Source organism: Indicator indicator, chromosome 3 (genome assembly GCF_027791375.1).
Source record: "Indicator indicator isolate 239-I01 chromosome 3, UM_Iind_1.1, whole genome shotgun sequence".
Lineage (NCBI taxonomy): Eukaryota > Metazoa > Chordata > Aves > Piciformes > Indicatoridae > Indicator > Indicator indicator.
This window is the reverse complement of record NC_072012.1, coordinates 6,589,871-6,605,296: the sequence shown is the minus strand read 5'-3', so window position 1 is coordinate 6,605,296 and position 15,426 is coordinate 6,589,871. Positions and strand designations below refer to the sequence as shown.

Below are 15,426 nucleotides of genomic sequence, written 5' to 3'. Positions count from 1 at the left end.
AAGGGGGCAGCCTCTTCTCCTTGGTGTCAAGCGACAGGACCAGAGGAAATGGTTCCAAGCTGCACCAGGGAAGGTTTAGGCTGGGTGTTAGAAAATATTTCTTCATAGAGAGGGTTCTTAAACAGTGGAGTGGTCTGCCCCAGCCAGTGGTGGAGTCACCATCCCTGGAGGTGTTTAAGCAGTGTGTGGACTTGGCAGTTTGGGGCATGGTTTACTGTTGACCCTTCAGTGCTGGGTTGAGGGTTGGACCAGATGATCTTTGAGGTCTCTTCCAACCAGATAGATTCTGTGATTCTGTATAAAATAAAATAAATAATTGTGACAAAAAAGTTTGGTTTTAAATACATAATGTAAAATTGCCTGGTTTTCAGATGAACTGACTCAGTCTTCTGCCTCTTTTGTTTTTTTAACAGGGTTTGTGGATGCACTTAGATGTTTGCAATGAGCACTGTGGCTGGCATGCCCCAGTGTTTTGGATACCAATGCATAGGACTCCGTAGTAATCGAATTTATCAGAAACGAACGTCATGAGCATAGTGATCCCATTGGGGGTTGACACAGCAGATACTTCTTATTTGGAAATGGCTGCAGGCTCAGAGTAAGTATTTGAACATTACTTGTAAGTTTTCTTTTTCTATATACTATTTTTTCCTCTAGTGAGTGTTTCTCTGAATAAAATTTGAGAGGAATTAGGAGTTTTATTTAATTACTTTGTAACTGTCAGGTTATTTTTAAGTCAATTTCTTCGGGGAGAGCAAAGGAGGAGAAGCTAAGCTGTTATACAGATGCGTATTTTTCTTGCTTATCAGCCAAAAAAACCTAGATACTGTTTGGTTTGCTTTTCACATTTAAAATATATTGCCATTTCAGTTTCCTTTTAAATATATGTAAAAAATTAATTTTTTATTTCCCATAATAGAAAGGTAAACTAATTCGATGTTGTAAATTGCAAGAAAGTGGTAGTAGTTAGACAAAGGTGCCTTTTATTTATGGAAGTTGAAGGCCTGGCTGAACTGTCTAATTTTGTGTCTTCACAAAGTTATTTTGTATTGAAAAGCTAGTAGAAATTCACTTGTTAATCGTTCATTTAAGTTAATAACTGACTGTAAAAGATTACAAAGAGCTAATGAAATCCTGAAATCAGGAAACTTCCTTTGTATGAAATAAGCATGGTGAATTTTGGATGTTTGGTTGGGGAGAGTTGTTTGATAATTTATTTTTTTTTTTTTTAGAGAAGGGGCTGGTCTTAGCATTTGCTAAGTTTAGGAGGCAAATAGCTTTCCTCCAAAAACTTTGAGAGAAATGTTACTCACTGAGAAGCAAATTCTTGAAAGGTTTTTTTAAAGCCTTTCAGTTATATATGGGACTATTCTAATCTTAAACCATTTATGTAAAGAAAATTTGCAATTGGAAGCATTTTGTCACATACATTTAAGTTGTTTTGTTAATTTCCTATAGCATGAACACTAGTCCTTTGGTGCAGAGTTTTTAACTTGAATGACCCATTCACAGCTCTGTTATCTTTTCTTGTGGTTTTCTTTTATGTTTAGAGAAAGCTTGTGATTCCTGCAGCTGCTGACATTCTTTGCAGACACAGCATGCCATGCTGAAATTAAAATAAATAAATATAGTTGTCAGTATAAACAAGATAAGAGTTCAGTGTGTTATTTGCTTGATACCATGGCATGGCAACCCAGATAGGAACTGCTTTTCTTCAGATTTGAAGTCATTTACTAATGAGATTAATTTTCACCTCTGCCATACTTAAGTTGAAAAAATCTGTAGGTTGCATCATTGGTTTGCACTGATTTAAAAGCCATGTCACTGTCTAAAGAAGTGTGACAAAGAATTGTGACCCTAACCTAAGTTGTAAGCCTTTGGTAATATTTACATGTAATTTTGTAGGTTTTCTTCAGAGAATAGCATGTAGCATATAGATCATATTGGTACAGACTGTAGATGGTCTTGGAGCAAATTCTGGGGTTTTCCTGAGGAGGAGGAGTTGGAATTTGTTCACTGCGACTGACCTGTGTGATACTGCTTCACCAATCGCTGAAGCATGAGCAGACACAAGAATGGGGTAGTGGCAAATCTGATTATATAGGAGAAGGAGCCCGGGGAAGGGAATCTCATCTCACTTTAGTGCAATTTCTTTAGTGCTGAGATTTAAAAATTTTTCTTATTCTTCAAACTTAAGGGATAAATCTGTTAAGAAAATAATTCAAGTTTGTAGGTTTTTTTGCAGGTTTTTGTCTGTTAGGGGTTTTGTGGGGTTTTTTTTTGGTTGTTGTTTTGGGGGGGGTTTTGTTTTGTTTTGGGTTTATTGTTGGTTTGTTTTGAATAATTGTAGCAAATAACTATGTGGAAAAGAACTCACTAAAAGGTTTGAATGTCTTAAAAATTGGATTAAGTAGTCTGCCGCTTACATTATGTGTGCCCAAGTGAGCTCTCCAATGGTGCCTTGATTTTTGTAGTGCCATAGTAGTCAGAACACATATTTTGCTTTTGTCTTACTGAAGATGAATATGCATGACTTCTTACCTTGTCATACTAAGCAGATGTAACTATTGTGGAAGGTTCAAAATGCTCCTTGAGAGTATTAGTCTACCTTTTAGAGCGTGAGTGTATGCTACGCACTGGGAAATATCATGGGTGGCACTGCTCTCCTGTTTTTAGTGTCTATATGTTTTTAGAGAGAAGCTCTGTAAACTGAACCTGGCAATCATCAATCCTGATCATTGGATTGAGTTCAGTGACCAGGAGAAAACATATGAACATTGTTAGAGTCTTAAATAAACAAGGATGTACTCTCCCATGACTGTAGTTGAAGCAGTGATTTATTTATTTATTTATTAAATGCATTTTAGGCCAATGGGAAGCTTCACAGTTCTTAGAAATGGTATTGGGCCAGCCCATAGTTGTAAGGCCTGCTATGGGATGCTTAGGTAGCAGAACCCCCTCTGTGGTAAAGAACTATTGCTCAGTTCTTTGTTGTTTAGGTAGCGAAGCCCATCTGATGTTTTTAGTTAGATGAAGCATCTTGAAATAGAATATACTGTTTTCATACAAAATGTTATGTTCCTTTATCTGAGTGGACTTTCAGCCAGATACTACTCAATGTGCTGGTGAAAAGGGAGGACAAACCTGAACTTCAAAATTAGACCTATCAAACTGGCATGGCAGATTGATGTTGCCAAAGCATGCTTGAAAGCAAGAGGTTTCATTTTGAGTTTTGACAGATAAGTTTTCGTAGCCTAAAGTTTGGATAATCTTCTCTCTGAAAATTTGAGTTTTAAGGAGTTTTATCTATCTAAACCATTTGAACGTCCGCATTTTTATAGGAGTGGTAGATGGCCCCAAATTCTTAAGGACTGATTGTATTTTGGCTGTCAGAAACCACTTCCACACACATCCTTCCTTCCCCGTCCCCTCCCTCCCTCCCCCCCCCCCCCTTTTTTTTTAATTACATGGTCAGAAACAAAATAGTATTTAAAAGGAATGGGGTGTCAGGCATGGGACTTGACTATTGCTTAGAATGTTTGATAGTTAGTTCTCTTAATATAGATTAACTACATAAGCTTTCAGAGATTAGAGTTTTTGTGAACTACCTGACCTCATTGTGACTTCTTTAATTTCTCATTAGTGCCATCTGCTGGCAACATACAGTTTATTTTCAGTTTGCATTGTATTTTTAAATATGAACAGTAGGAAATGATCCAGAACATGAGAGTTGTATTTCTTGGAGAATGACAATTATTTGAGGGTTTGGCTATCTTGCCTTTTATTTATTTATTCATTTTAAAAAAATATGTTCCTGTTTTGAAAGTTAAAGGAATGTCTTAACTTATTGCAGGCCAAGCTTGTAGGGGCAGCTTTTTTTGTAGTGCTTTTAATTTTGTTCCTTGTGAATATTTGGTACAGTTTTGAATTGCTAAACACAGCAGTTAAGTAGATATAACATTTTAGCAACGTGTCATTGTCAGTTTATCATGGTAATATTTGTTTCTTCTAGGGCATAATATTAGGATTGGGGGTATAACTTCAGATATACTATATTATAATAACCAACTTCAGTTTTGAAAACTGAAAACGTCATAAATATTTTTGGTTAGACACTTAAGGGTGCAGCTGTTGGAGGTAAAGCTAAAAAGTGTGGTATGCTCAGGTTGACAAGCTTAGTACCTCAATCCATTACAGAATTGGCTTATGTTCAAAAATACAACCAAGGAAACCCTCATAGTGTTCTTTCAGATCTGAGTGCTTACACTTATTTTTTCCTGAAAACTTGCTTTTTGGGGTGCCCATGAAAACACCAATAGTCAGTGCATTGCTAACAGAACCCTACTTGAGTAAAGAAAATTCTAAAAACTATTTTTTCAATTAAATTGTATCTCATGCTTCAGTCAGCTGTACAAGTAATTATTTTACCAAGAGAGATCCTTTCACACAGCTCTCAAGTTCTGAGATGCCTGTTTGAGAAGGAGGCCTTGACCTTTGGACAAATGAAAGTGTAAAGGATGTGCTTTCTGTTTAAGGTCAGGTCATGCATGTGGTGGGCAGAAAAGGGGCAATAAGGAACTCAGCGAAGGATGTATTAAAGTGTTGCAGACCTATCTCAAAAACTTGGAAGGTTGTCTTTAGTTCTGTGGAGAAATTACACTCATTCTGTACTGCTTATGAATCTTACTTTTCTGTTGACTGTAAAGGAAACCTATGATGATTAATATATAGCTCCATCACCTTCCTGTACTTCTCAGTTTCCTCTACACAGTTTTCCATCCCAGTCTAGCCTTTGAATGTGTAAGTGCAGTGGTTACATTCAAAGCTTTAAGGAGTATCCTATTACAATTTAAAGGAGTATCTGTGGCCCCCCTGGATAAGTGTTTGAAAAAAATCTTTGCTGCAAGCTGATTCTGGTCTGCTTTTGTTAAACCTTTTTTAATACAGAGGTTTAATTGCCTTTGTATCTAATGCTATTTTTTCTTACCCATTTTCTGGCTTCATTTGCTCAAGTAAAGCTGTCTTTTTCCTTTTTAACCTTGTATTCTGAATGTGGTTTGAGTATTAAAATGGTTGGGGATAAATGCATTTGTTTTCTGTATTTTGTTTTTTTTTTATAAGCTTAACATGACTGCTTTCCACAACTGTTACAACTCTAAATATTAAACTTAATTCTCTTTAAGTGGTTTATAAATTCCTAGAGTAGGTAGAAATTGATTTACGAGAGTGGGGTGTATTGTCTTGACTTGGATTTTGCAAGAAATTTAGAATACCTTCTTAATTTTCGCAGTCAGTTGATGAAATACATGTGACCTCTCTTTTTAGGACATTTCCATTTGGGTATCTTTCACTAAATGCTCTCATGTTAAAGTAGCTAGTATTTAGGTTGTGGTAACATTTATTTTTAATGAGTAACACCCTTCTAAATTAATTGTGGCATTGCTAAATGATGGTTTGTACCTGAATTCCCACCCCATTCTGAACCAGTAAGCCATCTTGCTCTGAAAACTGAGCATTTTCCATATACCAAAGTTACCAAGACCTATATTGAGTGTTGAACATACATGCAGTGGGTGCAGGCAGCTGTGCTGCTGCTTGTCCCATTTAATAAATGTTGAAGAACAGCAGTAAAAGTGACACAGTGGTCAAGACCCTCTTGAACTGCACAAAGGTAGGTTAAATTCTGTCTTGCCCATGATGGGTAAATAGTGCCTGATTCATTGTCATTTTGAACGGCTAGATCAAAAGGATTAACTAAGTGACATCAGTGATGTATGATTACTGCATGAGTGTGTTACGTCAGTAAATGGCTGAAGGCAAATCTGTTGGAAAGACAGCCTTTCCAACTTTGGTCTGGTTTATTACAAGGTTTGTGGTTTTTTCAGGGCTTGTTGGTTGGTTGGTTGGTTGGTTTGGTTTGAGCCTTGGCAAATTCTGAGCTTCGTCTAGAAGATAATTCCAAAAAACTGATTGAAATTTTCGAGTTGAGAAGTGATATAAGAGAAAAAATGGGGTTTTTTTTTGGGTTTATGAGGTAGCAAAGGGCAAGCATTGCAGAATCACAGAATTATAGAAATTGGAAGGCACCTTTGGAGATCATCTAGTCCAACCCCCCCACCAGAACAGGTTCACCTAGAGAAAGTGTTCTATAACTTGTTCTTTTATCTCATGCTGGTGAGAAGTTGTATTTCTAATGTTAGCGCTTCATGTGGTTTGTGCACTTGCATGTTTGCTTACTCTAAAAAAAATGCAGCTAGTGACTAACAGAAACATTATTTCTAAAGAAGATGTTTTTCCTTTGGTCTGTAGAAACTAAAGTCTTCACCCAATAGCGTTTTTAACCACTGTTTCATTCTAAACAGTTTTATTATGTAGTAACCAGGCATGGGGAAAAACTAACGAGAAGAAATGGGCCACCATAAATGTTAGTAGGGTTATACTGGAATAGATGTGAAAATACTGTATGTTGTTTTCAGAAAGATAGTGATTGATTATATTTGTACCTAAAAATGTTATCAACAGTTCTAAATTTCTGGGGTCCTCTTAAAACAGTATCACTTCTGGCATAAAAAAGCCTGTATTTACTGTGTTAATGTTTTAGTTAAAATAGGTGTCACTGTTTTTTCTTAAGATTGGTAAGTAACCAACTTTCTTGGAAAAAAAAAAATCACTTCAAGGGAATTATATTTGTCATGGAAAATAGACTTCAGGATTAACAGAACCAAAATTAGGAAAGTGAACTGATCTTCAGTTTTAGATACTGGTATTTTCTCTTGCCTTTAAACGTAGAACATGCAAAGAACCCAACCAAACCTACACAGGCATACACAAACACAAACCCCCCCAAGCAACTGAAAAAACCCCAAAAACAAAAACCAACAAGAAAACCCCAACAACCACAAAATAAACCCAAACCCGAGACGTTTAGGTAACTTTACATTTATTTGATGTTTGACTAGTGCAGTTTAATTGTAGTGCAATGTAAAACGCGTAGGTTACTGTCTAAAAGTGTCTCAACTATATGTGTATGCTGACATCACTTGGAAGTGTAACTGCTGAGGAAAGGTACTGATGGTGCAGTTTCTTAGGCTTACAATGCTATTGTGATTTTAATATTCTGTCTTTCACGTAGTTTAGTGCACATAAACCCTAGTTTGTATATTAAAGAGGGCACTACAAAACCTCTTGTTAATTTTGTCCTTTTTAGGTTTTTTTCCTATTTAAAGATAAATTGATAAACTGCCTTTTTTAAGACAGATTTGGCCCACTTGATTTGTGCTGCTTTGAGTACTGGTTGGTGCAGGTGGTCCTTCCCCTATATGTCATTGCAGAATTGAGTGGGATCAGTGTAGTACAGGGTTGTATCCATTTGCAGCTCTCCGAATTACTGCATCTATGTTTTGTTATGATTAAGCTGACATCCTTTCTGAAGCTTCTGTTACAGTTCCGTAGACTTGGGCATATAGACTGATGGCTCCCTGACAAAGTGCGTAACACACTTTTCTGTCCTGATTTTCAGGTTATGTTATGTGATTCAGTATGCACTTATTTTTGAGAAAAATGTTGTGACTCTGTAGAGGCTTAAGTTATCTGCCACTCTGGAAGCTTTTCATTTTAAATGAAAAAAGAGAGTTGGTTTTCCTTGTTTGGTTGGGGTTTTTTGAGGACCTAGAGGGTGGTGTGTGTTTGGTGCTCCCCCCCCCCCCCTTTTCTGTGCTCCTTTAAACAGGATCAGCAGGCAATTAATTAGGAGTTTTTAAATATTAATAGCACTTATTTTTCTGTCTTTGCCTTGCAGACCAGAATCTGTAGAAGCTAGCCCTGTTGTAGTTGAAAAATCGAACAGTTATCCGCACCAGTTGTATACCAGCAGCTCGCATTCACACAGTTACATTGGTTTGCCCTATGCAGTAAGTTCATGCTAAGTATTCTGTATAAAATAATTACATAAAATCTGCCATTCCTGACTGGAAATTCAAATCCTGATTAATGCTTACATTTTCATATCTTACTGGTAGTTGGGTAAGTTGACTAAAGAGGGTTGATTAGAAGCAGAATACAGAATGTAGTGTACTTAACAAGTAAAACATAATTGAGAAGGTAGAAAACAAAAATAAGCAATGACAGAAATGAAATAACTTACTGAAAAATAAGTCTCTGAAGTTCTTTACAAAGTGAATTCTTAACTTTGGCTTAAATAGCCATCAGTGTATGAATTTAAAGAGTTATAACTTATCTTTCTACAAAAATCTAGGACCATAACTATGGTGCTCGGCCTCCTCCAACACCTCCAGCTTCTCCTCCGTCAGTGCTTATAAGCAAGAACGAAGTAGGCATATTTACCACTCCCAATTTTGATGAAACCTCCAGTGCTACTACCATCAGTACTTCAGAGGATGGAAGCTATGGAACTGATATTACCAGATGCATTTGTGGCTTTACGCATGATGATGGATATATGATCTGTTGTGACAAATGCAGGTAAGAAATATTAATTTAAAGGGTAAGAACTACTTGAAACTTCAAGCTACACTGAAAGTAAGCATAACTAAGTGATGGTTTAATTACGTTGAGTCATATGAAGTTTCCTTCCATTAAAACAGTGTTTGAAGGTTGTTTGACTTTATAATAGACAAGGTAGTTGGTGAAGGGAAGGGCAGTGCATATTTTATACTTTATTCCAGTCTGTCTTGACTACTCATATTTATTTGTTCATGCCGTTACCTGTGGGTATATCTTTTTACCCTCTGAAAAGGGTATCTTTTTGGTAGTTTGTCAAAGCAGTTTGTTAATATGGTTAATTAAAGACCTGAGGATTTGTTCCTAATCTGCATGTACTGAGTAAAAAAGCATCTTGGTAAATTATGTGTAAATCAAGTATCTTGAAAGACGCAAAAGAATCTGAAAGAAACCTTTCAAATACTGGTTTCTCTTTGCGTCATCTTTCTGATAACTAGTCATTTTCAAAGTCATATTTTTAAGAATTTTAATAAGAGAAAAGACTGCCTTGGATTATTACTGGAGAAGCTGAATTTAAATGTAAACTTTTGTATTTATGGTTAAGCACCTACTTATTCATAGTAGAATAAGGTGCTATTAAACACTTTCATGTGGAAAAATGAGCTTAGAAATTCTTAGATTTAACGTACTTAACAGGAGATGAATTTCATGTTTCTGGATTTACTCAGTGTTATCTATTTTTACATTCAGTGTATTTCCAAATAATGGTTATGGCTAACTAAAGCATTCATTTGAGCTCCATTCTTTTGTCTACTTACGTAACAAACTTGTTAGTAATATTTGATGGTCCTTGATTCTGATAACGTTTTCCCTTATTTTGAAAAATTAAATGCTCCTTCAGCAGTGGAGCTAGCCACCAGCTAGTTAGAGTTTGCATCTTTTCAGGAAGAGCTTCTTCATGAGGAGCTGGAAAGAGTTGTGATGAATTCACAGCTAGGAAGATAATAGTGATTTTTATGTCTCAGTTTATTCTAGCAAAACTACTGTCCTAGGTTAGCCTTAAGTCTAACAAGCAGCCTCTCTTCCCTTACTGTGGAGAGCAGTTGAGGCTCTTCCTGTGCTTCCCAACCATGCTAACAGTCATGTGAGGAGTGTGTATAAAAACATACATGTTTTTAAATATATGTTCTATTAAAACATGTAAGTTTAAAAAACCCCATACATTTTAATAGATATTTTTTAAAAAATATTTATTAAAGGAAACTGAATCTTTTTGTTTGAAGTGCCCATTACTGTGTAAAGCGTAACTCTTACTGCTCAGGGTATTTGTTACAGTCTTGTTCTCTATTGTGATGATTTACCATTTTTTATTTCCAGTGTTAGAGAAAAGTTTCCAAGAGGGAGAGAAGCAGAGAGACACCGTGAGACAGCCACAAGATTGGAATTACAGTGATCAGTGGAATAGAAAATCAGCTAGCAGAGTGGTGGCGAAGACAGTGATTGAGATATAGCTTTAGGCAGTATTTAATCTGAGTAAAGATCATGATGAAAAAAAAAATGGCTCTGTCTCTCTGTGTGTGTATTATGCATGCAAGTTTAAAAAAAAAAGTACCTAACGTAAAAAGATTCGTTTTTGTTTTTGTTTTAAGTGTCTGGCAGCACATTGACTGCATGGGGATTGACAGGCAGCACATTCCTGACATATATCTGTGTGAACGTTGTCAACCAAGGTGAGTAGTTTGGTTCAAACACTTAAATGAATAGATGGTTAGAGAATATAAAAAGTGGAAGTACTGGAACAACCAGCAGGTAAAACAAACCACGTAGCGTAATCCTGACAATTCTAGTTACAGGAGCTACATCTGCTGCAGATAATCTTACCAGTCTGTTTCCTTGCTCAGAGCAGTATTATTTCACCTCACTAAGCAGAAGATAAACTCTAGAAAACACTTAAGGAAATAGGAATGATTCCTGGGTCCTTTCTCAGGCTGACTGATACATAGTCCATTTCATGGCTATCGAATGTTGAGAACCCCTTTAACAAGAAGTGTTTTCAGGTCAGCTGCCCCCCCAGTACTTCTGCTTTATGGCCTCATTCCAATATGCTGCAGTGCTCACTTTGAGGATTTCTGGTTCTGGTTGCCCTTCAAGCCTGAGGTCTTGTGACATGACAAAGAGGGCGTTTTGTTTTGACTTTGGTAGATAGGTTATACCTGACTTGTCATAATAGTTGTCCTGTAGAGTATAAAATGCTACTTCTTGTTTAGGTTGCAGATTGTTAATTAAATACAGAATAAAAGCCTTGTGTTCAGAATATTTACTTGACAATAAATGATTCTGTTATCTCTGAAAAATAGTCTATTTGGATCTTGTTGTTATAGAGTATCTGGTTTGTATCGTATTGTGACAGTTGAATCTGCAGGAAGGTGGTTTAATGCCTGCTTATCTGTAATCCATGAAATACAGTTACGTTTTCAAGTGCTTTGGATATTTGTATGGTCTTTACATGCAATGTAACAGTGTACAGCTGATGGTTTTTTCAGCTAGTTTACCGTTTATTCTGTGATAGTAGAAAATGGTAACTGTGAGAAGACCTGTTTTAATACTTACAGGCTTTGATGCATAAGTATGACAAGTAGAATAAACATTAATTTTTAATTTCAGGAGTTTAGATAAAGAAAGGGCAGTGCTTTTGCAACGAAGGAAAAGGGAAAATATGTCAGGTGAGTAAAGCTTATTTTTCCTTAATAAGGGTTATAATTATTAAAACAAGTATTTATCAGCTGTATCACAGACTTAAGAGTGTGTGCACAGTTCCTGCAATTTTGATAGCTGTCATAATGCAAGGTTTGGTAAATCAAGCCTTTTACTTGGCTTTATTGTTACAAAGATAATATATGAATATTGTTGCAGTTCCATGAATTGTACTGAAAGTTGTCATCAGTGCCTTTTTTTCTTAGCATTGTGGAATAATTCAGTCTGTTTGAACATTGTTAAAGTTTCATAATAATGAATGTAACTTTTATAAATCTAGTTGACTTTGATTAAGCTACTGAAGATAAGATGAGAAGGTTTCAGGTCTCTTCTGCTGAAATTAGAGAGAGTTTCAAGTGTCATAGGTTGAGTTTTAGTCTGCTGCTATCCTGCCTTGTGCCAGCTTCAAAATGAAAGTGCTGGCTGGAACAAAGTATGATGGGGCTTGAAGTTAAGATTATAACATGGGGGCTTCCTGTTCTGGTTGCTGCTTCTGGTTTCCAGGCATTGGGTATTGGCCACCCATCTCTTCTGCTGGGATGGCAGAGGGACAAGGAGGGATGGGGGAGCAGCTCTGGCTCACTTGCTCACATTTAGCTCACTTGCTGCTGCTTTCTGCTGTGCCTTTTGCTGGAAAAAGGCTAAGGTAATTGTGCATTTGTATTATGATGATCTGATTTGCTCTGTAAAGTCTTACCTCACTTTTTTGTCTCTACCCAGAGTTTTTTGTGTGTTTTTTGACCCCTCACTTCTGTGTTGGGGGAACAGACAGGTTAACCTGTTTGTTTTGATTTAAACCATTACAGTTACTAAGCCTGGTTTCTTTTGGAAAAGCTGAAAAATTATGCAGCTCTAATTTTTTTTTCCTTTGTAGTACAGACTTAATAATCATAGTAATCTCAAAACTGTTCCATTGCAAGAGACATTCCTGGCTTTAAGAGTGACATAATTGAGATTTTAAACATTCTAGCATAGTTTCAAGAGAGAATCACAACTCCGATTTGTTGGCCATAGATTTGGATATGTGTCTTTATATGTTTCTAGGTGATTGCATTACCTGAACTTAGTAATTTTTGTCAGTGATGTTTTGAGGCTTTTTTGACATTTGATAACTAGATGAGGCTTGTAAAGCAATTTCGTATTTTGTTCTCCGTATCTTATGAAATCAGCTCTCCGTTTGTAGAATTTCAAAACTCAGTCAGCCAAACTTGTCAGGAGTGCTGCAGGTTTCCTGGTTGGAAGGTGATGCTTTCAAGCTCTGTTACCAAAGTCACAATTTGAGAGGAAGTCGTCCTCCTAAACTTCACGTTTTACTGTCAAATCATGTCTCTGAATTACTGGGGTATGGGCTAGTATGTGTGTGTGTGTCTCAATTTCTTTAAAAAATACCATGTAGATAAGGTCCTGCTGCCTTCTTTATATGTCTTCAGAAAATTCTGAAATGTGTTACGTAGCCTAGAAAGAGTAATAGTGCTCTGTGTTGCCATTGACACTTTCTGCTGTCCAGTGTTAAGGTGCCTTAAGTCCCTTAAAGTCATTAATCATTTATTTGGAACACTACAGTCTTTGTTTTGTTCTGTCTGTTTTCATTTTAACAAAGCCAAACTTTGGTTGTCGTGTTTTGTTTGACCTGCTAGATAGTACAACTTTTTTTTTTCAAGAATTTAAGATTAAATTTTTCTGATTCTGTTAAAACAGTAGAAGTACATTTATAGTTCATTTGGAGTTAATGAGTTCACTAAGTGGTATGATACTGTGAGAATGAACTTCAGATTACAGATAGGGGAAATTGATGGTCTGAGCTATTTAGGTAATGTGTTAAGATTTGTAGCCACACTATGATCATTCACTATAAAGGGAAGAGAGAGAGTGAAAATCTTAGCAGGAGCTGAAGAAATTTCGGCTTTCAAGTTGTTCATCCCTCCTGAATCTCAGTGATCATGTAAATCTATTTTATGTATTCAATAGGAAAAGAAATACTAAGTAGTAAATCTTGCATATTAAAACAGAGTAAAAACGCTTTGGGATTGTTTTCTGGTGATTTCTGTTGTTATTTTTGTTGTTGTGTTGTTTATTTTAAAGATACAGTATCTGGACATGTGACTTGTTCAATGATGTTGCTTCAAGCTGTCTGTTCTTGAAATTGGTGCTGATGAAAGCACTTGCTGCTTATGGGGAAATGAGTCTGGGCACCTAACTTACTGTGGAATTTGGGGAGTTTGTATCTTGGCTTCCAAGATGGAAAATCTTCCCTTTGTGTGCTTTACTAAGGCTCTTCAAAGTGAAAGCTGGTTATGTAGGTTAGGAAGGACTGTCTCAAAACAACTCTGTGTAATTACATGTTTGGTTGAGATAATTATTTTCTACAGTAAGGACACAATGTAGACAACAATATTGAAATGTTGCTTCCATAAGGAAGACAGTGTTTTGTGAGGCTTGGGGGTGAGAGAGGCGTTTGGCTGTGACATGATTCTGTACGCACTAGCTTATGGACTGCAAACATCAGAAATTTCAAATGAGCTTTTGGGTTTTCATTTCTCAGTTGTTGGTTATTCTCCTATTTATTCTTTGATTAGGTATTTCTTCTTTCTATGTTGTGGTTTTTTTTTTTTTAATGCTATTTCAGAAAATAGTCTCAGCAGAAATTTAAACAAATGCAGAAAAAATAATTTCCTAATCTATAAAGTATAATTATGTGCCTAATAAATTGTTTGGAAGAAAATCCAGGTGATAGAATTGGGTTGCTTACGATGCACAGAAAAATCCTGTGAAGGAATGTTGTGAGCAAGAAAAATCCAGAGTAACCAGTAGCTAGAGTTCTTTATTTAGTTAAGAAGGTTTCAAGAATTAGGACTCTTAGAGTGCACTGATTAGGGCAACATCCTTCTGCACTCAGGAGTATTTGCTCTACTCTCGTATTGTAAAGCCACATTCTATGTAGTTTTAGAAAAAGTCTTGCTTAGTGAGAAGTATGTTTACTGGAAGACAGAATATTTAGAAAAGCTGCTAAACCCTAAGGAATATGTACCAAGCACATGAAAACAGCAGTCTGCTTTCTGTGGACGCCATTGCTCTTCCAGTCCTTCCTGTACTTCACAGCCTTTCATCTTGACAGAACTAGGATAATCTTCTTCCAGTTCAGGAAATGTATTTGTCTGGCATAAATGTTGATGTATGCTAAATTTCAGGCTGTGGCTTTTAGATCTGCAGGTGCACCGCACAACTAAAAAATACATCTGTTAGTTTTTGTATGACTTGTCTTAACGAGTAAAATAGATTTCTCTTTTCCAGGAGTAGCAGAATCTTACTGTTAGGGGATTTTGAGGAGAGGAGGCTTTTGGCTAAATTAACATATTTACCCTGAAAAAGGCATTGATGCTGCAAACTGCAGCTGAAATAGTTGATTACAGTTTACACATGCCTGATTAAGAAGGCTTCATAGGAAATGCTGGGCAGTCACTAATTTTAATCCCCTCTGGAATACAGTAATCTGTGAGAATCCTAAAACAGTATTAAAAATAAAAGCTATGTATAAGTGAATGAGTTAACAGATTTGTTTGTTTGTTTTGATTCTAATCTTGCTTATAATGGAATATCATCATATAATTCCATTCAAAAAATGGAATTAATCTAGTATCTTTTTCTTACCTGGGGTTACAAACATTGATTAATTACCATCTTTTCGTTGGTCATTCCATTCCTTGTTTTTGCAATTGTTGGTAAATTTTGCATGTGAGTGCTTGAAGCATTTATCAATACACTTTATTATTTTTAAAAGAAGGTTTGGAGTAACTAGGGAATGTTCCTTCTACAGTACATAACTTGAAATATTTTTTGTTTTAAAGATGGGGATACCAGTGCAACAGAAAGTGGTGATGAGGTTCCTGTGGAGCTGTATACTGCTTTTCAACATACACCAACTACAATTACTTTAACTCCTCCAAGAGTTACTAAAGTCGATAAGAAAAGGAAAAAAAGTGGAGAGAAAGAACAGAACATAGCAAAATGTAAAAAAGTAAGTGAATGTAATTCCTCCTCTTATAACTGTTACAAATTACAGCTGTGTGACATCTTGGTACCAAGAGACACTGGTTATAAAAACGTGGGTGTTATTACTAATTTTTTACTAGCCGGTTTTAGCTTGAAATGTAATGACTCTGCAGTGAGTCTTCTCTACCTCTTCTACCCCCACTTAATTCAAATGTGTATGTA

At 36.1% G+C, this 15,426-nt stretch overlaps 1 protein-coding gene across 5 annotated transcripts in view; it reads left to right on the top strand.

Moving 5' to 3' along the window:
- The window catches only part of KMT2E (lysine methyltransferase 2E (inactive)), a 71,803-nt gene that overhangs the window by 21,082 nt on the left and 35,295 nt on the right, over positions 1-15,426 (top strand). For all 5 annotated transcript variants that reach the window (XM_054399382.1, XM_054399384.1, XM_054399381.1 and 2 more), the window contains exons 2-7: positions 414-598; positions 7,799-7,910; positions 8,255-8,481; positions 10,110-10,190; positions 11,125-11,183; positions 15,060-15,229. In XM_054399382.1, coding sequence (XP_054255357.1) covers positions 528-598; positions 7,799-7,910; positions 8,255-8,481; positions 10,110-10,190; positions 11,125-11,183; positions 15,060-15,229 — 720 coding nt within the window. In that variant the 5' untranslated portion in view covers positions 414-527. The remainder of the gene's footprint in view (positions 1-413; positions 599-7,798; positions 7,911-8,254; positions 8,482-10,109; positions 10,191-11,124; positions 11,184-15,059; positions 15,230-15,426) is intronic.